The sequence below is a fragment of the Moschus berezovskii genome, chromosome 8, assembly GCF_049115385.1.
Source record: "Moschus berezovskii isolate FMDL1 chromosome 8, NW_MosBer_1.0, whole genome shotgun sequence".
Lineage (NCBI taxonomy): Eukaryota > Metazoa > Chordata > Mammalia > Artiodactyla > Moschidae > Moschus > Moschus berezovskii.
The window spans coordinates 93123031-93150126 of NC_142467.1; the positions used below are offsets into that span (position 1 = coordinate 93123031).

General features: G+C 47.4%; 1 protein-coding gene across 2 annotated transcripts in view; it reads right to left on the minus strand.

Moving 5' to 3' along the window:
* The window catches only part of ZFR2 (zinc finger RNA binding protein 2), a 50357-nt gene extending 23538 nt beyond the window's left edge, over positions 1-26819 (minus strand). For both annotated transcript variants that reach the window (XM_055431426.2, XM_088838384.1), the window contains exons 1-2: positions 26767-26819; positions 280-499 (exon numbers count right to left, since the gene is read on the minus strand). In XM_055431426.2, the coding sequence (XP_055287401.2) occupies positions 280-499; positions 26767-26819 (273 nt within the window). The remainder of the gene's footprint in view (positions 1-279; positions 500-26766) is intronic.
* Between the last annotated feature and the right edge of the window lie 277 nt (positions 26820-27096).

Here is a 27096-nt window from a genome sequence, read left to right on the forward strand (position 1 = left end):
GGAGATGGAGTCAGGCGGGTATGAGCTTGGCTGAGCAAGTCAGGAACCAGCCGTGGGTGACAGAGGCTAGGGGGTGGGGGGTGGGTCACATGGAGCGTGGGAACACAACTGCCCGATCTGCAAGCCTGGAGCTCAGGGTCAGCAGCAGAAGGGTCCAGCCAGGAGGAGCCCATTCTCCATGCCCTCTATGGGCAGGGACAGGAGCATTAGGAGTGGGGACCTGTCCCCAAATGTGTTCTCAAGGAAGGGCCATGCTGGGCAGAGACAAGTGGCTGATACCTGGTAGGAGGGTGCTGTGGTGGCAGCTGGCATAGGCTCCTGGGGCTGGGTGCTATAACCGAGGTCCTGACCGGAGTGGGGCTGGTACCCACTGTATCCTGGCCCGGGGGGCTGGGCGGCCTCGGGAAATGGGATCAGGGCTGGGCCCAGTCCAGGAGCAGGCTGTGTGGACAAGCTGGCTCCAGCAGCGGGGAGGGGGAAAGCTGACGGAGGCGGGACGCTGGAACCACAGATGAACACAGCGTTAGATCCCGGCCCAGTCCGTAAGGGTCTGCGCTGAGCTAAAAAATGCCATTGACACTAGGCATCAGCTCTCCGGGTGCTTCTGGTCCAAGACCTTCTTGGGAGTGTGGGCACCATTGGAAGCATTCTTCATAAGTTAACACAATCTCACAGCAAGCCTGCTAAGTTGGAGCCAGCCTGGTCCCCATTTCCAGGAAAATCATGGAAGGTCAGTGAACACTAAACTAAGAATTCTTTACCTACAAGAACCAGCTCTTGTTCACAGTTTGCTCTGCAGGAAGCCGTGTGTGTGTGTGTCTCTCTGTTTAGTTGTGTCTGACTTGTTGTGACCCCATGGACTGTAACCTGCCAGGCTCCTCTGTCCATGGGATTTCCCAGGCAAGAATCAGTTCAGTTCAGTTCAGTTCAGTCGCTCAGTCGTGTCTGACTCTCTGCGACCCCATGAATCACAGCACGCCAGGCCTCCCTGTCCATCACCAACTCCCGGAGTTCACTCAAACTCATGTCCACAGAGTCGGTGATGCCATCCAGCCATCTCATTCTCAGTCGTCCCCTTCTCCTCCCGCCCTCAACCTTTCCCAGCATCAGAGTCTTTTCCAGTGAGTCAACTCGTTGCATGAGGTGGCCAAAGTATTGCAGTTTCAGCTTTAGCATCAGTCCTTCCAATGAACACCCAGGATCGATCTCCCTTAGAATGGACTGGTTGGATCTCCTTGCGGTACAAGGGACTCTCAAGAGTCTTCTCCAACACCACAGTTCAAAATCATCAATTCTTCGGCGATCAGCTTTCTTCACAGTCCAACTCTCACATCCATACATGACCACGGGAAAAACCATAGCCTTGACTAGACGGACCTTTGTTGGCAAAGTAATGTCTCTGCTTTTTAATATATTATCAAGGTTGGTCATAACTTTCCTTCCAAGGAGTAAGCGTCTTTTAATTTCATGGCTGCAATCAGCATCTGCAGTGATTTTGGAGCCCAAAAAAATAAAGTCTGATACTGTTTCCACTATTTTTCCATCTATTTCCCAGGAAGTGATGGGACCACATGCCATGATCTTTGTTTTCTGAATGTTGAGCTTCAAGCCAACCTTTTCACTCTCCTCTTTCATCAAGAGGCTTTTGAGTTCCTTTTCACTTTCTGCCATAAGGGTAGTGTCATCTGCATATCTGAGATTATTGATATTTCTCCCAGCAATCTTGATTCCAGCTTGTGCTTCTTCCAGCCCAGCGTTCCTCATGATATACTCTGCATATAAGTTAAATAAGCAAGGTGACAATATACAGCATTGACGCACTCCTTTTCCTATTTGGAACCAGTCGGTTGTTCCATGTACAGTTCTGACTGTTGCTTCCTGACCTGCATACAGGTTTCTCAAGAGGCAGGTCAAGTGGTCTGGTATTCCCATCTCTTTCAGAATTTTCCACAGTTTATTGTGATCCACACAGTCAAAGGCTTTGGCATAGTCAATGAAGCACAAATAGATGCTCTTCTGGAACTCTCTTGCTTTCTCCATGATCCAGTGGATGTTGGCAATTTGATCTCTGGTGCCTCTGCCTTTTCTAAAACCTGCTTAAACATCTGGGAGTTCACGGTTCACATATTGCTGAAGCCTGGCTTGGAGAATTTTGAGCATGACTTTACTAGCGTGTGAGATGAGTGCAATTGTGCGGTAGTTTGAGCATTCTTTGGCATTCCCTTTCTTTGGGATTGGAATGAAGACTGACCTCTTCCAGTCCTGTGGCCACTGCTGAGTTTTCCAAATTTGCTGGCATATTGAGTGCAGCACTTTCACAGCATCATCTTTCAAGACTTGAAATAGCTCAACTGGAATTCCATCACCACCACTAGCTTTGTTCGTAGTGATGCTTTCTAAGGCCCACTTGACTTCACATTCCAAGATGTCTGGCTCTAGGTCAGTGATCACGTTATCGTGACTAACTTGGTCGTGAAGATCTTTTTTGTACAGTTCTTCTGTGTATTCTTGCCACCTCTTCTTAATATCTTCTGCTTCTGTTAGGTCCATACCATTTCTGTCCTTTATGGAGCCCATCTTTGAATGAAATGTTCCCTTGGAATCTCTAATTTTCTTGAAGAGATCTCTTGTTTTCCCTATTCTGTTGTTTTCCTCTATTTCTTTGCATTGATCACTAAGGAAGGCTTTCTTATCTCTCCTTGCTATTCTTTGGAACTCTGCATTCAGATGCTTATATCTTTCCTTTTCTCCTTTGCTTTTCGCTTCTCTTCTTTTCACAGCTATTTGTAAGGCCTCCTCAGACAGCCATTTTGCTTTTTTGCATTTCTTTTCCATGGGGATGGTCTTGGTCCCTGTCTCCTGTACAATGTCACGAACCTCCGTCCAGAGTTCATCAGGCACTCTATCTATCAGATCTAGTCCCTTAAATCTATTCCTCACTTCGAATGTATAATCATAAGGGATTTGATTTAGGCCATACCTGAATGGTCTAGTGGCTTTCCCTACTTTCTTCAATTTAAGTCTGAATTTGGCAATAAGGAGTTCATGATCTGAGCCACAGTCAGCTCCTGGTCTTGTTTTTGCTGACTGTATAGCGCTTCTCCATCTTTGGCTGCAAAGAATATAATCAATCTGATTTTGGTGTTGACCATCTGGTGATGTCCATGTGTAGAGTCTTCTCTTGTGTTGTTGGAAGAGGGTGTTTGCTATGACCAGTGCGTTCTCTTGACAAAACTCTATTAGCCTTTGCCCTGCTTCATTCCGTGCTCCAAGGCCAAATTTGCCTGTTACTCCAGGTGTTTCTTGACTTCCTACTTTTGCATTCCAGTCCCCTATAATGAAAAGGACATCTTTTTTGGGTGTTAGTTCTAAAAGGTCTTGTAGGTCTTCATAGAACCGTTCAACTTCGGCTTCTTCAGCATTACTGGTTGGGGCATAGGCCTGGATTACTGTAATATTGAATGGTTTGCCTTGGAAACGAACAGAAATCATTCTGTCATTTTTAAGATTGCATCCAAGTACTGCATTTCGGACTCTTTTGTTGACCATGATGGCTACTCCATTTCTTCTAAGGGATTCCTGCCCACAGTAGTAGATATAATGATCATCTGAGTTAAATTCACCCATTCCAGTCCATTTTAATTCACTGATTCCTAAAATGTCTATGTTCACTCTTGCCATCTCCTGTTTGACCACTTCCAATTTGCAAGAATACTGGAATGGATAGCCATTCCCTTCTCCAGGAGATCTTCCCGACCCAGGGATTGAACCCACGTCTCCTGCATTGCAGGCAGATTCTTTACCATGTGAGCCACCAGGGAAGCCCGTAGGAAGCCCAGAGCCTAGGCCTCTTATCTACGTCACCTCATCCCACCTTTTGGCCCTTAGAGAAGGCACTGGCTGGCTGGCTGTCAGTCCACCTGTTGGTCTGTCCCCACTGTCTAGATGAGGAACTCTGAGGACAGGTGATTAGTGAGGTACTCTATTTGGACCCAGATCGGTCTGATCCCTGCACCCCTTATTCTGCTAAATATCAGCCAACCCGTAGAGAGTGCTCGAATTTAAAAGCCCACGTATCGGGGAAGGGTATCAGCAAAGATTTTGGCCCAATTCCAATAAGAATCATATAAGAAAGTTCCTGCGACCCTCCTACATAGTTCGTGGGAATGTACACTGGTGCAGTCACTGTACACTGGTGCAGCGTGAACATTCCCTAAAAAATAAAAACAGAAGGAATCTCCTGGTGGCTCAGTGGCTAGAGCTCCACACTTTCATTGCCAAGGGCCTGGGTTCAATCTTTGTGTGTGTGTGTGTGTGTGTGTGTGTGAGAGAGTCACTCGGTCATGTCCAACTCTTTGCAACACATTGGACTATATAGCCCAGCAGGCTCCTCTGTCCGTGGAATTCTCCAGGTAAGAATACCAAGTGGGTTGCCATTCCCTTCTCCAGGGAATCTTCCTGACCCAGGGATTGAACCCAGGTCACCCACATTGCAGGCAGATTCTTTACCATCTGAGCCACCAGGGAAGCCCTGGGTTCAATCCTTGGTTGGGAACTAAAATCCCACAATCTGCAATGCAGCCCCCAAATACAAAGATAAAAACAAATACATTTTAAAAAATAGAGCTACCATATGACCCAGCAATCCCATTCCTGGATATATATACAGAAAAGACAGAACACTCTAATTCAAAAAGATACATGCACCTCAAGTGTTCTCAGCAGCACTGTTATAGTTGCCAGGACATGGAAGCAACCTAAGTGTTGATTTGCAGATGAATACACAAAGAAGATGTGGTATGTATACATATGTATATATACACACACAATGGAATATTACTCAGTCATAAAAAAGAATGAGATAATGCCATTTGCAGCAACATGGATGGACCTAGAGATTGTCATACTAAGTGAAGTAAGTCAGACAGAGAAAGACAAATTTCATATGATATCACTTATATGTGGAATCTAAAAATAATAAATGAATTTATTCACAAAACAGAACCAGACACATAGACACAGAAAACTCTACATTTACCAAAGGGGAGGGGAGTGAGGGATAAACTGGGAGTATGGGATTAACAGATATATACTATTATGTATTAAAGTAGATAGCATGGGGGACTATGTTCAACATCTTATTATATCATAATCTATAATGATAGAGAATCTGAAAATATTGAATCACTTTGCTGTACACCTGAAACACAATATTGTAGATCAACTATGCTTCAATTTTTGAAAGAAGAAAGTTCCCGCAAACCCTATAGGGGATGAGGCGAGGTGTGTGCCCAGCCTGGGGCCAGGGAGACCCAGAGCGCGGCGGCACGACAGCTGGCAGCACTGGTCCACCTGTGCCTTCACACACATCCTGGGCCGACACGAGACTCACATATGGCGCACACAGTGCCATTCCTGCCCCTCAAGCGGCTCACTGTCCAGTGGGAGACCCATGGAGAAGTGGGGACCACACTGGGGGTGTGTTATCCAGGCCATGTTGGGGGCACTGAGGGTCAAACAGAGCCCACTGCATTGCCCTGCCAGGACCCTGCCCAGCTCCTGGCCAGCAGCTCCTCATTTCTCCTGGCAGCCAAAGGGGTCCTCTTCAAGCACAGACCTGACCGGGTCACCCATGTGCTCAGACCTTCCCAAGGCCCTCGGCCCCATCCCCGCCCACACCCACTCACTCGCCTCCTCCTCTAGCCCTCCCTGAGCCCTTGGAGGAAAGCAGCGGTATCCTGGAACTCATCACCCTGCCCCCCGGTCACCTGCTTCATTTTTCCTCCCAGCATTGCCTGACGCAATCCTTCCACCACCACTTCTACCACCGTGAAGCCCCAGGAACTGCAGTGGGTCTCAGGCCATTTCCCGGAACCACAGTGGCACCTGACACGTGGCAGGCACTCAGGAAATATTAGCATGGGGAATGGTGGATGGAAGTGGCCCGATTGGTAGTGTCCTGGCCCCCAGGGTGCTGGGGTCCTTCTCCCCACGTCCTGATATGGTCTCCCTTTATGTGCATGTGTCTGTGTCCTAATCTCTCTCTTTTTTGACTTATTTATTCGGCTGAGGTAGGTCTTAGTTGCAGCACATGGGATCTTTGACCTTTACTGTGGCATGCAGGTTGTCTTTTAGTCTCAGCATGTGGGATCTAGTTCCCTGACCAGGGATCAAATCCGGGCCCCCTGCGTTGGGAGCATGGAGTCTTAGCCATTGAACCAGTAGGGAGGTCCCCTAATCGCCTCCTCTTATAAGGACACCAGGCATATTGGATCAGGGCCATCCTAATAGCTCATTTATAGCTTCCCTGGTGGTTCAGTGGTAAAGAACACGCCTACTGATGCAGGAGACACGCGTTCGATCCCTGGGTCGAAAGATCCAGGGAAGATCCCCTGGATAAGGAAATGGCAACCCGCTCCAGTATTCTTGCCTGGGAAATCCCATGGACAGAGGAGCCTGGAGGGCTACAGTCCATAAGGTCAGAGTTGGACACGACCAAACACACACACACAACACCTCATTTTACTGTAATTATCTCTTCACAAACCCTATCTTCTACAGTCACATTCTTTAGTTAGGACTGAAGTCTTGACGCCCCAAACCTAATGGCCAAATATGAATCTTATGCCACATGAGTCAGCCCACACCAGCTGCTTCAGGTCATATAACAAAGCTCAAATGACATGAAAATCTTGATTACACAGACATATGCACACCAAAAAGAAAGTTCCTAACAGAAAGTTTACAGAATACATAATTATTTATGAATTGGTTTGTTTTTATTTCAGACACCCAAACATCACCAGCCCATCACCAGAGACACTCAATAGTAACTTATGATGATCTGTAAACCAATGTCACTTTTTTTTTCTTGCTCATTAGAAAGGTATATTTGTTGAGGTAGGTGGAACAGGACATATGTTGTCTAATTTTTGCCAGCTTGGTCTATAATGATGAAATGTTAGGACATGGCATGCCAGCTTCCATTTGTACTTTTGCCCTGGGCCTCTCAAACCATAAAGGCTATTCATTTGTTTGACTATATCACAATTCATTTGCCTATTTTACTATTGGACGGTACCTATATCAGTTAGCTATTGAAGAGTTAAAAATTATCCCCGATAAATGTCAATTGGTGCAGCCACTATAGTTCTATAGCCACATAGAACTAACATATGATTCAACAATTTCATTTCTGGGTAATTTTCTGAAGTAAACAAAAACACTAATTTGAAAAGATTATACACCTCAATGTTCACTGCAGCATTATTTACAATAACCAAGATATGGAACTGACCTAAGTGTCCATGGATAGATGAATAGATAAAGAAGATAAATAAAGAAGATATATGTATCTTTACCCACTCATCTAACGACAGACACTTAAGTCCACACACAGGCAAGTGTGTGCACAGCAGAATATTACTCAGCCATAAAAAAGAATGAAATCTTGCTATTTGTGACAACAGAGTATTATGCTGAGTGAAATTAGTCAGAGAAGGACAAACAATACGTGATCCCACTTACATGAAGAATCTATAAAACAGACGAATAAACATGACAAAACAGAAACAGACTCATAGATACAGAGAACAAACTGGTGGTAGCCAGAAGGGAGGCGGGACAGGAAGATGAGTGAAACAGGTAAGGGAGATGAGGAGGAAGAAACTACCAGTCCTTCAATAAGCCACGGGAATGCAATATGCAGCATGAGGAATATAGTACTACTGCAATAAACATACATTTAATATTATTTATTAATAAATATTCAATACTATATTTAACATTATTTATTAATATAGATATATTTATAAATAAATACAGTTGATAAATTTGCATGGTGGCAGATGATAACTAGACTTTATCCTGGTGACCATTCTGTAATGCAGAAAAATATATCAAATTTCTTTACATACCTGAAACTAACAGATTATTATAAGTGGTTAACCTTCAATTTACAGAACTACCCCCAGTGATGTGGCTCCAAACAATAGTTTATCATCTTCACAGTTTCTGTGGGTCAGAATCTGGGGGTCGCGTGGGGGGGCTCTGACTCGGGCTCTTCATGAAGTTGCCAATAGGAAGTCAGCTGGGGCAGCATCGTCTGAAGGCTCAACTGGGATAGTGGGACCTGCTTCCAGGATGGCTCCTTTATGTGGTGGGCAAGTTGGTGATTTCCCAGTGCTGCTTGGGTGTTCTTACAACATGGCTACCTGCTTCCCCCAGAATGAGAGAGAGAGAGGGGAAGGACCAGGTGGAAGCTATCCTTGTTATGACCCAGCTTTAGACATCGCATGGCATGACTTCCGCCACATTCTGTGTTAGAAGTGAACCACTGAGAGACTTCCCTGGTGGTCCAGAGGTTAAGACTCTGGGCTTCCAATGCAGGAGACGTGGGTTTGATCCCTGGTCAGAGAACTAGAGGGGCTTCCCAGGTGGCACTCATGGTAAAGAACCTGCCTGCCAATGCAGGAGACACAAGAGACATGGGTTTCATCCCTGAGTTGGGAAGATCCCCTGGAGGAGGGCATGGCAACCCACTCCCAGTATTCGTGCCTGGAGAATCCCATGGATAGATGAGCCCAGAAGGCAACAGTTCATAGGGATACAAAGAGCTGGACATGACTGAAGCAACTTAGCACGCATGTCACAATGAACTAGATCCCATATGCCAGGTGGCATGGCCAAGAAATTTAAAAAAAGAAAAAGAAGTGACATGTAAAAGCTCATTCTGCTTATACAAAAACTCTGTTAGACTTGTGCCATCCTAATGTCCTCAAACCATGGCAACAGTCTGCTTCTAAATTGGAAAATTAAAAACAATAGCTGGAAATCAGAGTCAGGGAATGGCTGCTTGGATTTCCCCAGCTCCCTGACAAACCTCATTTTTTATGTGATGGGTTAAAGCCTCCCTGGCTACAGGGCCTCCATAATGAAAAATCACGGAATATTAAGTTTTGTACATTGTTAAATTAAGTTTCTAGTTTTGTTAATGTCTAGTGTTTACTAGGAGAAGGAAATGGCAACCCACTCCAGTGTTCTTGCCTGGAGAATCCCAGGGATGGGGGAGCCTGGTGGGCTGCCATCTATGGGGTCGCACAGAGTCGGACACGACTGAAGCGACTTAACAGCAGCAGCAGTGTTTACTAAGACTCACTGCTGAGACAGTTCCTTATTACGTGATACTGCTAAAAGATTTAATTAAGTTATTAAAAAGGACACTCCAGGTTAGTTTCTAAGGTTTATCTCAGTAACCAATCTTCAGATGAAGGTCGGATGCTCCATAATGTACAACCAGGAGATTAACACCAGACTATAATCATTTAACGAATGAAGTCAGGTGACTTGGGGTATACCAGGCTTTATCTAATGAAAGTTCTTGACTTATAATTCTTATTTTACTAATAACTGCTAGCTATGGCTATATTATTTTCTATGTCACTTGTTTCACTGAACCTGTGATATAATGCTGAACTGACAGTTCCATATGAGATCAATAATTGTAATAATTGACTCTGGGTATGGGAAAAAGCAACAAGAGGAAATATTTTCCTGGACCAGGAGGCTAGTAAGACAGTGGTCCAGAGATTTTTGCTACTTGCAAGGCCTGGTCCAATTTTAGCACACTGAGTGGCCCATCACTTCCCTAGACCTGGGAATGAGCCTTCCCAGCACCGCAGGACACAATGGCCATGAAATGGTGTCACATGGTCAGATATGTGGCTATGAAGGGACCCTGCTGACTGGAAGTTGGTACTTGCCAGCTGCCTCTACAAAGATTACATCATGACCATTGCAAGCTGCTGACCTTCAACACCCCCTGAAAGAAGTTCAGGGTGAAAATCAGGAATGAGGCACTCTGTGCTCTGGGAAAAAAAAAAAAAAAAACTGGCAGTACAGGCCTTCAGATAGTTAGATCTTTTCAGAAAAAGGTTTTATGAGTTCCAATTCTTGCATCTTCTCATACCTAGAAAAACACTGACGTCATTAATGGTGAAATCTGCTTTGGCTGTTAAAAAAAAAAATTTTTTTTTTTTACAATTAAAAGTCAAAATAGAGTAGCTATGGTTCAGACATCCTGGGAAATAACTATTTCCCAGATATCCTGAAAAATGATATTCTGGGTGTGATTTCAGATTAGACGCTGTGACCTAATGTAGAACTTAATGTTCCTGTAATGCATTTTTGCTTCTGTGCTTGTAAAACCAAAGTTACTCCATTTTAAGATAAGGTTGTTTTTAAGTAAAGATTCCTAAAATTGTTTTTGAAAAAATTAAAAAAAATTTAAAAAAACAAAGAGTTTTAAAATAAAACTGGTAAATAATAGGCAATTAAATAAAATCAATTATTCAAAAGCAGATTTAATATGGAAAGACAATTAGAGCTTAGTTAGCAGTGAATATAAATTTATATGTATATAAATGTATAAACCAAACAGGACAATCAAGAAGAAAAGGAGAATTCCACCCAGGTCTTGAGCAGGGTACTGTGCAATACCCCTTCTACTCCGACCTGTGATGAGTCTTATCTCCTCCAAGTTGCCTGGTTTAGGCTCCCAAATTTTCAGCAGGAGTCAGAAATTTTAGTTATCTTTTGGTCTTTGAGTGACTGGAAGCAGAAGGGGAAAAAAGCCAATTGTAGTCATGCTGTGGGGAAAAGACTGATATTTTGGTGATGGATGAACTTAAATTTTTACAGAACTGTCTAAATCTACCCACTAACTTCTAATCATCCCCAATAACTTTTCCTCATAACGTCATTATTTATATTTGTCCATATGAAGAAGATAAAGTTTAAAACTCATTTAAACTAATTCTTGGGGTTGAGGAAGAGACTGAAGGCAAGTCTTTCCTTCTCTAATAGGGAAAGAATAACTCAGCTGCTATGTGAAATAAGGAAAAATCAGATCTTGAGCTTTGTGGACCATTATGAAACTGTAAAAATAAAGAATGGCGGGACTTAAGAATAAAAAAAAAAAAAAGAAGTGAACCACTGAATTCACTCCACCCTCAAGGGGAGAGGGTTAGGCCCCAACTTCTGAAGGAAGGAGTGAGCTTATTTGTATGTTGAATATGAGAACTTTTGGAAAAATTTTTATCTTTTTAAAGATCTGTATTATATTTTTTTATTTTTGGCCACATCATGAGACATGCCAGATCTTAGTTACCCAACCAGGGATTGATCCTACTCCCCCTGCACCCCCTGTAGTGGAGTGTTTAACCACTGGACCCCCCAGGGAAGTCCCTAAACCACCACATGCTGTTTGCAATTTTCTACCATCACCTGTGTTCTGTGCATGTTCTATACATGTCTTCTTGTGCAGCTTCCCCTCAGGGCTTGTTGTGCTGCCTGGGTCCCATACCACCAGCTCCAACCAGGGCATAGTTGTTGAGGGCAATAGGGCAAGGGCGCCTGCTTCAGCTCCACCAGGATTTGTTGGGGATCTGGGGCCACCTTCTCCTGACTCAGTCACATGGGACAGTCCATGGGACAGGGGTGGTCCCAGCCCAAACCAGCAAGGAAAACGGAAGGCACGGACTTTGGGAGGATGATAAAAGGCCAAGCCGTTGAAGCCGCCCAGAAGGCTCACCAAGGCAGTCTGAGCTGTCCAAGCTGCAAGGACAGAACTGGAGCTCTCTGGGCTGAGCTCTGCTGCCTCTGCTGGGGAAGAGGCCATCAGCACTCACGCTGATGCTTCCTTCTTCTTTTTAAAAGGCTTTTTTTAGCTGCACTAGGTCTCAGTGGCAGCGCAAGGGCTTTCTCGTGTTGCAGCGCACAGGCTCAGTAGTTACAGCACCCAGGCTTAGTTGCCTGAGGCAGATGGGATCTTTGTTCCCCGACCAGGGATGGAGCCCACATCCCCTACATGGGAAGGTGGATTCTCAATCCCTGGACCGCCAGGGGAGTCCCAAGCTTCCCAGCATGCCAAGGGCCCCCACGGCCATCCAGTTGGGTCTCCCCTCCCAGCCCTGAAGCCCAGCGCACCGAGTGGTGCCAGCTGAGGAGGCAGAGGCAAGTGTCTCCGGGGTGGAAGGGTGAGTCTTGTCATCCTTTAGCTGAGGGCCCCAACAAGGAAGCCGAGACAACTTTGGGGTGCTCTTCACCGGCTGCTGCAGTGACCCAGCTCAGGTTAAAAGCTGTGTCTCCATCCAGTGGGGGCCCCACGCGGGGAACCACTCAGGTGGGCGGTTGTTGACCTTGTTCATGCCAGGAGATTCAATGGCCTGCCCCATTTAGGGCAGGGTTTATCGCTCCTGGTCCTGCTGACGCTGTGACCCCCGCCTCTCTCCGTAGGGGACCGTCCTGGGCACTTCTGTCTTTGGAACAGTATCCTTGGCCTCCACCCACTCAGTACCGGGAGCACCCACAGTCGTGACAACCAGACATACTCCCAAACACCATGAGAGCTACTGGTCTAAGACATGTCCAATCCCAGGGTACCAGCTCTGAGACCCAGGCCGCGGACGGGCGGTGTCACGTGCTCAATTATGCCTGGTCCAGACCCTGCTCTGGAAGGACCCCTGGGACGCTGCGGGCTGCTGTCGGACTGGGGGTCAGGTTTGAGACAGCACGTCTGAGGGTGTAAACTGGGAACTCAAGACACGTTTTGGTTGTGTATGACCCCGAATAGTGATGATTACACACCCTGAGGTTTGAAGACTGCTTCCCAGCTGGTGCTAACGGTAAAGAACTTGCATGCCAATGCAGGAGACATAAAAGACATGGGTTTGACCCCTGGATAGGGAAGATCCCCTGGAGAAGGAAATGGCAACCCACTGCAGTATTGTAGACCGGAAAATCCCATGGACAGAGAAGGCTGGTGGGCTACAGTCCATGGGTTCGCAAAAGAGTTGGACATGACTGAAATGACTTAGCACAGGCTAAACCAAAGTCAAGGACAAGAAGAGCGTCTGCCCACAGATGGCCTTGACATAACTCAGTGCTGGGAGACCTCAGGTGTTCCTGTGCCCTGCAGGGTGCTCCCATCAGGTTTATTATGAAGGCAGGCAAAGGTCACAGCTGTGAGGCCAGTTGGCTGTGAGATGCACAGGGCTGAGTATACATCAGCTTTGAGGTTTGTTTTTTGGCTGTGCTGGGGCTTAGTTGCAGGACTCGGAATCTTCAGTTGCAGCATGTGGGATGTAGTTCCCTAACCAGGGATCGAACCCGGGCCCCTTGCATTGGGAGTGAAAAGTCTTAACCACTGGACCACCAGGGGAGTCTCAGCTCTGAGTTTTATTTGGGATGGTGAAACACCCTTGACCTTACCAGAGGTCACTCTCCCATCTGCTCAGATGACAGGAGGAAGCACCTCTCCTGAGGGAATAGCTGAGATGCTGGGGGAGGGGCAGGGGAGATGGAAACATGCTGTCTGGGAGAAGGATGGGTGTGCTGACAGCCGGGCGGGTGGCAGGAGCTGCCCTCTCCAACCCCGGACCTCAAAGGCCTGATTATGGAGGTTTCTGGGGTTCCAGAGAGGGGTTCAGATGCAGCCCTCAGGCTGAGAGCAGGGCCTGGCACACATGTGGGGATGGGAGATGAGCACGGAGGTTGGCAGAACAGCCCTGTGTGTGGAGGCATGGAGGAGCTGTGGGTGACAGGAGGCTGGGCTGTGGGCTTGGGGATGCCAGGCAGAATATGGGAGTCACCGAGGTGTCTCAGGACGAGATCTGTCCTGTTTCAGGGCACTAATGGGGTGCTATGCTCTGAATCGTGCCCTCCTCTAAGTTCACATGAAGCCCTAACCCCAATGTGACTTGTTTGGAGATACAGTCCTTACAGAATTAAATGAAGCTGTAAGGGTGGGGTCCTCATCCTGTGAGCCTGGGATTCTTATGAGAAGACACACTGGGGATGCCCGCACAGAGGGAAGACCACACAAGGACATGGGAAGAAGGCAGCCATCTGTGGGCCAAGGAGAGAGGCCTTGGGAGAAACCAACCCTGCCGGCACCTTGGCCTTGAACATGCAGCTTCCAGACTGTGAGAAATATATGCGTTGTTTAGGCTGCCCGGTCTGTGGTGCTCTGTTATGATGGCCCGAGCGGACTAGACAGGGAGTGAGGGCTTTGGAAGGGAGAAGCTGAGGGTTCTTAGAGGATATGACACACATGGGCCTCAACCAGCCTGGTGGAAGTGGGGAGAAGATGCATGAGACTTCAGGCCTCCTGCACAAAGTCCGGCCATGCTGGTTGCTGGTAGTTGAGAGCTTTGCAAACACCCAAATGGGGGCTTGCCAAGCAGTCAAGTAAATAAATGTTTGGTGACAATGATCAGAGCAGTAGCTGTGACCCCAAAGGGAACACTGGACCCACCATATGCTGAGTCACTGCTCAAAACGGCACAAAGGTGTCCATAGTCTGGGAGGGTCATGTGTGACCTGGCATTTATTTAGCTGAGCAAGCTCTGTGAGGAAGCAGAGCACAGATGCCCTGGAGCTGTGGGGCGGGGATGGTGGGGGATGTGTGTGCAGGTACTATGGTCTCACACCCTTCTCAGGTGTGGCGTGGTGGAGCCCCAACTAGACCATTAAAGAGAGAAACAGAAGGGATTTAAAGCAAGGCTTGGACAGTGTGGCCACACCTGCCCACTGCCTGTTTTTGCACAGCCCATGAACAGAGAATGGATTTTGCATTTTTAACTGGTTGGAGAGGGTTAAGAGAGTACGATTTCATGACACATGAAAAGTATACGAAATTCACATCAGTGTTAAAATATAAAAGTTTTGATGGCCCACAGCCTCATCCACTTGTTTACATCTCGCCTTCAGCTGCTTCCACCCTATGGTGGCAGAGCTCCGTAGTGGCGACATGTATAGTACAGTCTGCCGCTGTGGGCCGAATGTCTGTGTCTCCGCAAAATTGTTATGCTGAACCCCCTTCCCCTGAATATGATGTTAGGAGGTGGGGCCTTTGGGAGGTAATTTAGCATTAGATGAGGTCATGAGGGTGGGACCCCTGAGATGGAATCAGTGCCCTTATAAAAGTCATAGGACGAAACTGAATAAGACAGAGGAGAAATAACAAATGACATCCCTTATATGTGGAATCTCAAAAGAAATAATACAAATGAACTTACTTATAAAATAGAAAGACTCACAGGCTGAGAGAATAAATTTATGGGAATTTATGGTTGGTGTGGGGAAGGATGGGGGAAAAGGATAGTTAGGGAATTTGGGATGGGTACGTACACACTGCTATGTTTAAAATGGATAACCAACAAGGACCTATGTATAGCACAGGGAACTCTGCTCAATCTTACGTGGCAGCCTGGATGGGAGGGGAGTTTGGGGTAGAATGAATACATGTCTATGTATGGCTGAGTCCCTTATCTGTTCAACTGAAACTATTACAACAATGTTAATCAGCTACACCCCAATACAAAATGAAAAGTTAAAAAAGAAAGTCACAGGAGGGCTTCCTCCACCCTCTGCGCTCCTCTATGTGAGGACAGACAGAAGTCAGTGTCTGCAACCCGGAGAGGGTTCTCAGTAAAGCCCAGCCCTGTCTGTGCCTTGATGGCAGACCTCCAGGCATGGGAACTCAGAGGAATAAACTTACTTACAAATCATCCAGTCTGTGGTGTTTGTTCATAGCAGGCTGAACTAAGACACCCACAGAGTGGAAAATATTTACCCTCTGACCCTTTACAGACAAAGTTTGCTGATCCCTGGTTTAAAATAGCCATCATTGGGACTTCCCTGGTGGTCCAGTGGTTAAAAGACTTCAAGCTCCCAACGAATGGGGTGTGGGTTCAATCCCTGGTTGGGCAACTAAGATCTCACGTGCCATGTGGCTCAGCCAAAACCAACCAAACAAAACAGCTATGCATTACTTTGCTCTTCACCCTGTGGGCTGCGCTGGGCTGGGCTGCGACTGAGGTCAGTGGCAGGCAGCTCTGCCTGTACCAAGGCCGTCCTCCAGTGGGCTAGTCTGGGGTCCCCCATGGACGGGATGTGGGCAAAGGCTCTGGAGGTCTAGGCTTAGAATCAGATTAGCAGCTCAAACAGATGCTCCAACATGACACCAGAGTGGGAACTTATACACAGAAATTGCTCAGTCTGGAGGCTGGGGAGCCTGAGACCAAGGCACCAGCAGATCCAGTGTCTGCTGAGAGCCCGAGTCCTGGTTCAGAGATGGCTACCTTCTTGCAGTGTCTTCACATGGCACAAGGGGTGAGAGGGCTCTCTGGGGTCCCTTTAAAAGGTCACTAGTCCCATTCATGAGGCACTTCACCCTCACGACCTTATCACCCCTCAAAAGGCACCACTTCCTAGCACCATCAACTTAGGGGTTAGGTTTCAATATATAAATTTGAGGGGGGACATAAACCTTCCACATATACACATATGGTTATCACTTCCACTGCAATCTATGTGCCAAGGAGAGGCATGAGGAAGCCTGGCTCCAGGGCCATGCAAGGTCCCAGTGGAAAGGATCTAAGAAGGAATTCCTTCCTGGTGGCTCAATGGTAAAGAATCTACCTACCAATGCAGGAGACTCAAGTTTTATCCCTGAGTCAGGAAGATCCCCTGGAGAAGGAAATGGCAATCTACTCCAGTATTCTTGCCTGGGAAATCCCATGGACAGAGGAGACTGGCAGGCTACCGTTCATGGGGTCACAGAGGCAGACAAGACTTAGCAACTAAACCAAAACCATAAGAAGGAAAGACAAAAATGACAGAGCTGTTTTGGCCACGGATCTACCACATGGAGGTTTTAGGAGCTGGGAGTGCCAAAAAACAGCTGATGGGAAAGCCTCCACAGGCTTGGCCCGTATGGTTGTCAAAACCTAGGTAATCTAGATTGGGGTTCTCATCTGGGGTGATCCTGCCCCCAGGGGACACAGGATGATAGTGGGGACATTTTTGGTTACTTTGGGGGGCTCCTGGCATTGATAAGTGGGGGTCAGGGATGCTGCTCAACACCCCACAGTGCCCAGGATAGCCCCACAGGGAACAATCTGGCCTGGACGTCAGCAGGGCTGCTGCTGAAGAGATTCAGGTCTGCAAGGTCGGGGTGCCCAGGGGTGGGGGATTAGAGTCTAATGTCTGGGGGGGCAGCAGCAGGTAAGTCAGCAGTGGAGGCTGTCACTCCCGCCCAAGCTCCCTGCCCCAAGTCTGAAGGGATAGTCCCCACACCTCTTCTCTAGCTCCCCTTGGTGAGAGGTCAATTTCTAATTTTTTGGGCCATGATACGTGGCATGCAGGATCTGAGTTCCCCAACCAGGGATCAAACCCACACACCCTGCAGTGGAAGTGTGGAGTCTTAACTGCTTGGTCAGACAAGGGAAGTCCTGAGAGGTCAGTTTCTAATAGCCTTTTTCAGGATCCTTTTAAGAATGAGATGAAAGCTGTGACTTCCTGCCCTCTCAGATGCCCTGGACATGGCAGTTTTGCCTGTAATTACCTGGGGCTTCACAGGCCCAGGTAATTTGGAAGGACATTGCTCTCCTACATGGGAGAGCAAAAAGCATGTGTAGAGGGTAAAAGGCAGTTTATTTGGCCCTGCGTGACATGGCATATTCCCTTCTCTCAGAGTGGGGTTGGGGAGAGGAATGTAATCAATCTTCTTTCAAGGGCAAGACCGCCCCCTGTCGTCAGTCACCTCAAGATGAAAATTGCAAAGGAACAAATGAGATGTGCCCTGAGAGAAAGGTGGAAGGAAGCGGCTGAGGACCCAAGGGCTCTGCGTGAGGACTGAGGGCCGGGGACCAGGGAAAAGCTGACAGGGTTTCAAGCTTACGAACTGGGAGGAGCGCTGCAACCTAGGGGCTGGGACAGGAGCCACACCGCCTGGTTTCCAACTCTGTCTCTGCTCACTGTGGGGCCTTGAGCGAGCCACTTAGTCTTTCCTGACCTCAGTTTATTCACCTGTAGAATGGAACGCCTAACTTTTAGGAGGGTGTGACAAACAAAAACTCATGTGCCACAGTGCCTCGCACCGGAGCTCACAAGGCCTCCCAGGGTGGCCAGCTCTTCCCATTTTAAGCAACAGTAGAAATTTCTGAAAAGTCTCCCAACTTTACAGTACTGGCTCCAAATTTAAATATTTTGTTTGTGCTCAGTCATGTCTGACTCTTTGTGACTCCACAGACTGTAGCCTGCCAGGCTCTTCTGTCCACAGAATTTTCCAGGCAAGAATAATACTGGAGTGGGTTGCCATTTCCTACTCCAACTCAAATATAGCAAGCAAAAAACCCCCGCTGCACAGGCCTAAGAGAGCAGGTGTGAGAATCCAGCATGGTCTGCAGGAGATTTCTGAACAAGAGCAGGGCACTGGGAGTGAGTGTTGAGGAATGAAGAGTCGTGAACTGACCCCAGGTGAAGCCTCCCCTAAGCCAGAGGCCCTGACTGCTGCTGCTGCTGCGTGCTCATCTGCTGCTCACAGGGAGGGTGTGCCACTGCAACACAGCACTCAGGACACGGCCCTTGTGACAAGGACCCAGTGGCTGCCACCTGCCCTGCCCTGCCCTGCCTGGGAGCGGGGAGCTGAGGCAGGAGGCTGGGGGAGCGCACCGCCACCTGTGAGCTCAGGAAGGGCACGGCTGAAACATGTCTGAGCGAGAGACTCACAGTCCTAGCTGGCGTCCTCGTCTGTGGTCCCAGGCAAACACCCTCTGACGGCTTTCCGGTCTGAATTCTGTTTAAGGGAGTCAGTCTTTTTTGGGTGACTAAACATCTAGATAAGAATTTTAAAACTTGTTTTATTATTCTTATTGTCTTTACTTGTAATTTTTGTCTGTGTCACATGGCACGTGGGATCTTAATTCCTGGACCAGGGATCAAACTGGAGCCCCCTGCACTGGAAGTGTGGAGTCACAAGATTTTAGAATGGAGAGACCCATGGATGTCATTTTGTTCAGTGAGTCACCGAGCTGATGGTGACATGGAGGGGATACATCTGGGGAGACTATGTTTCCCGACCCGGGGTCTCTCCCATGGGACACACTCTGGTTGCTCCTATAAGGCCAATCATGAAGGACATGTCAGATCTTGAGCACAGACCTCACTTCAGAAAGGCACACGCCTGAGGAAGCTACAGGCAGGTGGTGAAATGTCCCAGGGACCGTCAGGAGGAACAACAGGTCATTCTAGGTTTGCCGTAACAACTATCTCTGCTGCAGACTGCTTTCAAAGAATCGTTCTCAGTGAGAACACACACAGGATCAAAAACAGGCAGAGTTTGGGGCAGAAAAAAATCAAGTGGAAAAAAAGATTTTCCTGGAATCACAGTGGTGAGAAACCTCACACAATAATTTCTTTTAAAATCACAGACTTCCCACCTATTGCACAGCACATTGAACTTCTGCTCAATGTTATGTGCCAGCCTGGATGGAAGGGGAGTTGTGGGGAGAAAGGATATACATGTATATGTATGACTGAGTCCCTTCGCTATTCACCTTAAAGTACCACAACATTGTTAATCAGCTGTACTCCAATACGTAATGTTTTAGGTGTTTAAATAAATAAAGAAATAAAATCCCGGGCTTCCCTGGTAGTGCCATGGTTAAGAGTCCACGTTCTAATGCAGGGGCTGCAGGTTTGATCCCTGGTCAGGGAGCTCAGATCCTGCACACCTCATGGCCAAAAAAAACAAAACATAAAACAGAAGTTAACAGTTAACAGCTTAATATTACAACAGTATTTGTTACAATACTGTAACAAATCCAATAAAGACTTTACAAAATGGTCCACATCAAAAAAAAAAAAAAAATCATGGACTCTTCCCTCCAGGGCAGAGCTCTTCACTCACTTATTTATTAGCCCTGCTCCTAACACTCCCCCTGCCCACCCAGTGGCTTAAACTAAACCAGACTGAGAGGTTAAACCTGAATGCAGGACAGTTTGACATCTCAGCCTAGATGATCGAACTCTGCAGGGCTATGGGGAGAAAACCCTGGCTTCGGCATCCTGACCCAGGTCAGCTCCCTAGGCGTGTCTGTGACTCCTCACATGGCTGAGGAACATCCAAGGGTTAGGGTTAGGGTAAGGCTAACATGCTCACTCAAGACATTCATCAGGGAGCAGGTTTTCAGATGTTTTATTGGCAATGAGATCACATCTGTTACTTTGTGTGTACATGGATACATACACACCCAGAGAGATGACCTCGTTTGGCACTTTGGTTGACAAGGGTTTTACGTCAAAACACATGACATACCGTACATTTATACCCGTAACAATTCTGATTTTCTTCTAACGGATTTTTTTTTAACCATGAAAGCTATATGCATTCTCCATATGAAATGCCCATTTCAGATCCAGGGATGCCCAGAAAACGCCCTGGAAAGAGATCTGATGAACTAAATCCTTGGGCTCTTAGGAAGAGGATGGAGAATTTCATTCCTCTGCCCCCGTCTGCAACCTTCTTTGAAATGTAGTCAGGAGACCCCAGCTCCCCTGTCAGGGCCAGCCTGAGCCTCCACACAGAGTCACAGGATGGCTGGACATTCCCGAGGCAGGGGTTTGAGACCGCTGACGGGAGCTTCCTAAGCCTCAAGGGTGACCCATGTTGTTTGGCAGTGAATACTCCAAGAATCCTCTTCGGTTCTTCTGAAAACGAATGTAGTTCTCACGTGGAGGGTGGCTGCATGGTTAGCGCTGTGGGTCAGATGCTTAAGAACGCCGTCTTGTTGATACATGCTGGTTAAGCTAAACAGAAAGCGTTATGTACACACACACACACACACACACACACACACCCAAAGCAGTGCAGGTCAACCAGGATCAGTGTGCCTGCGCCTCTTTACTGCAATGAACCAAACCCTTAAAAGGCTGCTCTGGGCACAGCAAGGGCTCATTCATGGTTCCAGCTCTCTCCTGCTGTTTCAAGTGGCAGAAGAATCTCCACAGTCATGTTGGTGCTGGTCTAGCGCATGTGCCTCTTGCATCAACACAGGGAGCAGCCACTAGAGAGCCAATCTGAGTTCCTCATGAGCAAATACAACATATGTTGAACCACCAACCCTGGATCCAACCAATGACATTCAAAATTTAAAAGAAGCTACTGGCTTTTTAAAACATTCATTCCAAGAATTTTAGAAGTTATAGTTCATTCTGCTCCCCATCAAGGAGATAATCTCAGTCTATGGAACTGATTTTCCAAACTACAAAGTGCTGCAGAACCAAAGCAAAGGATTTCTCAAATCTTGTTGTTTAGTCTCTAAGTCATGTCTGACTCTTCCGCAATCCCATGGACTGTACCCCGCCAGGCTCCTCTGTCCATGGTATTTCCTAGGTGAGAATACTGGAGTGGGTTGCCATTTCCTTCTCCAGGGGATGTTCCCGACCCAGGGATTGAACCTGTGTCTCCGGCATTGGCAGGCAGATTCTTTACCACTGAGCTACCATGGAAGCCTTCTCAATTCTTAGTCAGCAGTTAATTGTAAAAGGCAAGTGAACAGTGATGTGTCATAAATGCAACTTACCTCTGGGGGGAGAAAACTGTCCAAAGCAACAAAATATCTACCAAAAAAAAAGAAGTCCCATTCCCCAAAATATTTACAAATGAAGTTTCTAATTTAAAAAGGTCTGGCAACCTTACAAAAATCCTCTAGCACAAGTATAAGAGGAAAGGACAGGCAGAGGTCAGTTCCCAGCTGATGGTAGATGCCTCAGTACAAGGCACAGAACAAGAAACAATTAGTCAAACAGGGAGACCCTGAGTGGTACCAAAAGCTCTTCCTACCAAGATTATACCATACGCTATGACCAAAGAGCACCCTTCAGATTTGAGGTGTCACAGACATGCAAAGAACAAAAGAAACAAGAAAAAACCTCTGTGCTTTGTCCAAGCTTCCTAATTCTGTTTTGAATTAGACAGTGCTCCTCACCTTAGATGAATAAACTATCTGAAGAGCTCAGAGCCATGATGAAAACAAAAACTGGTGTTAACTTTTAATACACAGAGACACACATAAATCCATAACTTTCTTAAATAACTAAAACCAGTTGAAACGGAGGGCTCCTCCTTCTAGTTGAAATAGGTGCTGTTCCTTTCAACTATTCAATGTAAACTACAATGTCTTCCTATCCTCCTGTCTTGTTAAACATTATTATGTTTAATTATCTTCCTGTACATTCTTGTATCCTCAAGAACATAAAGGAAGGTCACAGAATGGAAGCAGATGTCATCTGTCTCACACAGTCTGAATTTGGTCCTGGTATTTAAAACTTGGGGGATTTCACACAGAACAGGGATTGTGGGTTCTCTGGGAAAGTGGGAAGACTCTAGGTTCAGTCCCAAGAGTCAATGACAGGTGGGGGTGGGGTGTGCAGGCCCTGTTGTCATCCTCCCCCGATACACCCTCTATCCTCTGAGACTCCACTCATACATGTACGTGTCTGCCCCTCACAAGGCTGTCTGCAATCCCTGATCTGAAGTTTCACAGACTTTCAATCTATTAATATAAAATAAAGAGTGAATACAAGGTCTACGAATACCTTTCTACCTGTCTACCTTACTTTTTAGGGCTCTTCAGTTTTTCATCCAGGTCAATGGTCTTGGTCCTTACCTCCACAGCCACACAGAAGAACACCAATTACACTCGACGTGAAAAAACAATTTTAAAGGATCATTTGAAAATGCTTTTAAATTCGATGTAGCTTCCTGATCATTCTAAATATATACATTGGTATATCCAGACAAAAGACAAAACAAAACTAAAAAACATTCATAAACAGAATATGTTGAGGAAAAAAATCTATATTAGGAATTAACTTATACTCTGAGGTTGATGAGCTGACTTTTGGTTCTAGAATGTATAAAATGAAAATTCAAAATCCACACTTCAAAAACTTTCAATGTACCTCATGTACTTGTGATAGAAACACTGATAACATAGTTCTATCATTTGAAAGGTTTTCCTTAAAATACCCTGAAATCAGGTTTTGTCTGCAGTTCAGAGCTGCCACTCAAAACTGCCTTCCACGGGCCCCTCTCACTCAACCCCGAACAGGTATCTCAGCCTGACTGAGATGGGTCTTTAAGAAAACGATAGGAGTCACACTCAAACAGGAGAACTCCTGTGCCCTGTGTTCCCAGGGTCCACTTCAGCTAATCCCATCAGGAGTGAACGGAGGTGCTGCTGAGGAGCAGTCAGGTCATGTTCCCACCAGCCCCACCCCAGTCCCCGGGTCAATGACATCAGATTCTCCCTGGTAGCTTGTGCTCCTGGGACCTAAGTTCAGGACACAGACAGGCCTTGGAAGGGGAAGGTTTATTCTGGAACAGCCTGAAGACTGGAGCAGGGGCATGCTGGGGGGTGGGTACAGGCAACAGAGGCTGGCAAAGGTACAACCTGGATGCTGCGCCTGCCCTGACAGGGTCAGGGTCCCACCTGGGTGTGTTAATGGGTGGTCTTCCTACGCCACTCCCCATGGCTGGCATGGGCTCCGGTGCCTTTCCCAAGCTATCTGTTTCGACTGGGAGATATTACAGAGATATGGCTTGGGTTACCCTTACCATCCCCACCACCCTGGACTAGATGCTTCCTTGGCTTCCCTGCTCCAGAGAAGGTCATTTCTCAAGATCTGAAGAACATAGTCCTAAACCACAATCTGACTAGGACCCAAACTAAAGAGGCAGGATCCAAGCAACCCCTACAGAATGACGAAACCCAGTCTCCGCCAGCAGGCCCCACTGCTAAGCGGCTGTGTCAGGCTTGGTCTGCTACCACCAGCACCTCTCAAGACTCAGGTAAGCCCCACCAAGGGGCAGAGACATGGCAGCCTGCATGCCTAGCCAGACCCCACTGCTTGTCACCCTGGGGATCCTACACCAGTTACTGTACCCCAAGCCTCATTCCCTTATCAGCAAAACAGGCACCAGAACACCTTGCTCATGGGGTAACTGGGAGGACTGGATGAGCTGTCAAGTGCCCGGGACTTATTCAACACAGAGAGTCGGTAACCAGTACTCCTCAGTATTAGTACCACTAATGGGAGTTTGATGGGGTTTCACTCAGGCTTCCAATGGTCTGACACTCTCCAGGTAAAGGAATCCAGCCATTAACATAAAAGCCAAAAGCTTATCAAGCTCCTGACGGGAAATCAATTATTACACCAAAATCCAGCAGCCGTCTTATATTTAACAAGAATGCAAAGGTAGAGGCCACCAACTACACTAGATGGGTGGTGTTTTGACAAAACTGCCTGGGCTCAAGCCCTGGTCAGGGAAGAAGATCCCACATGCCACAGCTAAAGATTCTGAGTGCTGCAACTAAGACCTGGTGCAGCAAACAAAGAAATACTTTTTAAAAACATCTGCAAGAAGAGGGAAATGTTAACAGGAGATCTGGCCTGCCTGTCATGTTCTACCAGTGTGAACATCCACCGGACAGCGCTGAGCTCTCAATATTTTCATTACCAAAATGACTTAACCCACACAGGGCCCTGTCGGATTTCTTGAGCAGCTCTCAGCCTCACAACTGAAACCTGCATTCAGTGCAAATTAAACACACTGTCAATTTTCCACGTGAGATTAATCCTTAATTCTGAAAACTTACAGCACTAACTCTAAAAAAGCCTTAAGAGATCTAAAAGACCACATAAGGTAAAATAAATGAAAATCACCATTATTAACAAGGAATTACAAACTTTCCTTATAGTTCAAGAGTGAATGTGCATTTGATCCTTTTTTTTAAGTTTTTACTTTTTGGCTGCATCACGCAGCATGTGGGCTATTAGCTCCCCGACCAGGGACTGAATCTGTGCCCCCTACACTGGAAGCTCACATTATTAATCACTGGACTGCCAGAGAAGTCCCTGTGGTTACCAGTTTAAAAAGCCAAGAAAATCTACACAAAGTTCCTCTAAGAAATAAACTGCTGTCTTTGCTTTGGTAGTTCATGAAATGGGTTTTGTCAATACTGCTGTCCAAACACTACCACAAAGCTGGTACTTGCAAAATCTGTTATCTTATCAGTTTTTCCATGGCACATTACACAAGAAATATATACTTTAAAAGCAGCTGAAGGTTTCAAGCAAAAGTCGTTTCCCCCAAAAGGGAATGTCTGGTTAACTTAAAACTGTTCAGATAATGCAGATTATCTCATTTCGAGGTTTTGTGAGACTGAAATTTACTTTGCTATAATTCCTACGCTTCTGTTTTAGTTAAATCTACTTCTTAAGGAATAACACACCTTTTTGGGGACAATTTTAAAGACACAGACAAATCTGGCATTCAGTTCATGACAGTTTCACACCCTTAGTTACATGGATGCTTACTGTACGACTTAAAGTTATCAGAATCCAGACAACAGCTGCATCAAAATGTTTAAATACCTTACTTCAAATAAATGACAAGAACATCTGAAGTCCTGTGATTACCTATTTTACCAGTGTCAATTCTCAGATTTCTCCTCTGGAAGATAATCTTAATAGAAAGCACAACATTCAAGTGATTTTCCACATCTGACTGAAGAATGCACTGGAGAAAGAAAAAAAAAAGAGAGAAACAGAAAAATAGAGAGAAAGAAAAGAAAGAAGCGGCAGCAAGCAGGCAGAGGGACGCAGCATGTCCAAAAAAGGCCTTGGTCTCTGACAGCCTAGCCAAGTCCTGCTGCTGTAACTAAGCACTGGCCATAAGAATACCACCAAGGATGCCGGAAACAGGGAAAGAGGACATAAAAATGCAACACTCTGTTTCATGCAACAGCAGGCTAGACATCCTTTCCCCGAGCATTGGGTCCCTGTCTGTTGTACTGCACTGCATTTTATTCACAAAGTCGTGTCTGATTCAGCTTCCCCAGGGACTGTAGCACGCCAGGCTCCTCTGTCCATGGGATTTCCCAGGCAAGAAAACTGGAGTAGGTTGCCATTTCCTTCTCCAGGAGATTTTCCAGACCCAGAGATCGAACCTGTGTCTCCTGCATTGGCAGGCGGATTCTTTGCCACTGAGCCACCAGGCAAGCCCTCCCAGTCTGTTAGTGTTAGTCACTCAGTCGCGTCCAACTCTTGGCGATCCCATGGACTGTGGCCGCCAGGCTCCTCTGTCCACGGGATCCTCCAGGCAAGAATTCCCTTCTCCGAATCTGTTAAAAAGTCTCAAATACCCAATGGCCTCCTCCACTGACTTTCAGGATTCCAGGTCCCTTTACCCTTCCTTATGGTTCCCGTCCCCGGGAAGCCCCAGGTGCCCGCTCTCCTACTGGATCTCAGGACTTCCCTCAGATCCAAACTGTACCCCCTTGAGTCTCGGCCCGCCCCTCCAGTCAGGCCTCTATCCCCCTCCCCCAGGCCTCTGTCTCTCCCTCCCGGGTCTGTATGTTCTCTAGCACCCGCTGCCCATAGGGTTCATCCCGCCAAAAAATCCCCCTGCCTGGTCAGGAACCCCTCCAAGGCTGTCCTGCCTCCCAATCAGGGGTCAGGTTCCCACCTCCACTCCCCTGCTCCCCGCCGAGGTCTCTCTGCTCCACCCCCGGCCCCGCCAGGTGCCCTCACAGGTCTGTCTTCTCCCTACTCGCCCTACCCCCGCCCTCTGTCTTTGGCCCCTGCCCCGCCCCTAACCCAGTCAGGTACCGTCCCAGGCCGGTCTTCTCTCCCCCACCTCAGGTGCTGCGTCCTCCTAGGGCAGCCCCTTCCGTGGTCAGACCTCGGTGCCCGCTGAGGTACAATCCCCCCTCGGGCCCATCCCCGCGACAGGCCGAGAGCCCCATCCCACGTCAGGAGCCCCTCCGGCTCTGCCCGACAGAAACAACTCGCGGCCGTGGCCTCCCCGGGGCCGGGGTTGGGGTCGGACGGCGCGGGCGGCGCGGGGGCCGTTACCTGTACTGCGAGCCGACGCCTTGCGCAAAGCCATAATAGTTACTCGCCGCCATCTTGGCGTCTCCACCAAAAGCCAGCCGACCCGGAGGCGCGAAGGAGGCGGGGGGGGGGGGGGGGCCGTCAGCGCATGACGTCATCTGGCCGGCGCCGGGGCCGCGTGCCTCTCGCGCCCCGCCACGCGCCACAGGCCCCGCCCCCCTCGCGAGGCTCGCGCCTTCTCGCTTACTAATCTGCTTCTGAGGGCATATCTTTGCCTCGAGCCCCTCCCCCCACTGCAAGCCCCTCCCCTTATTCGGAGTCCCCACTTTCCCTCTGCTCAGCATCAGGGTC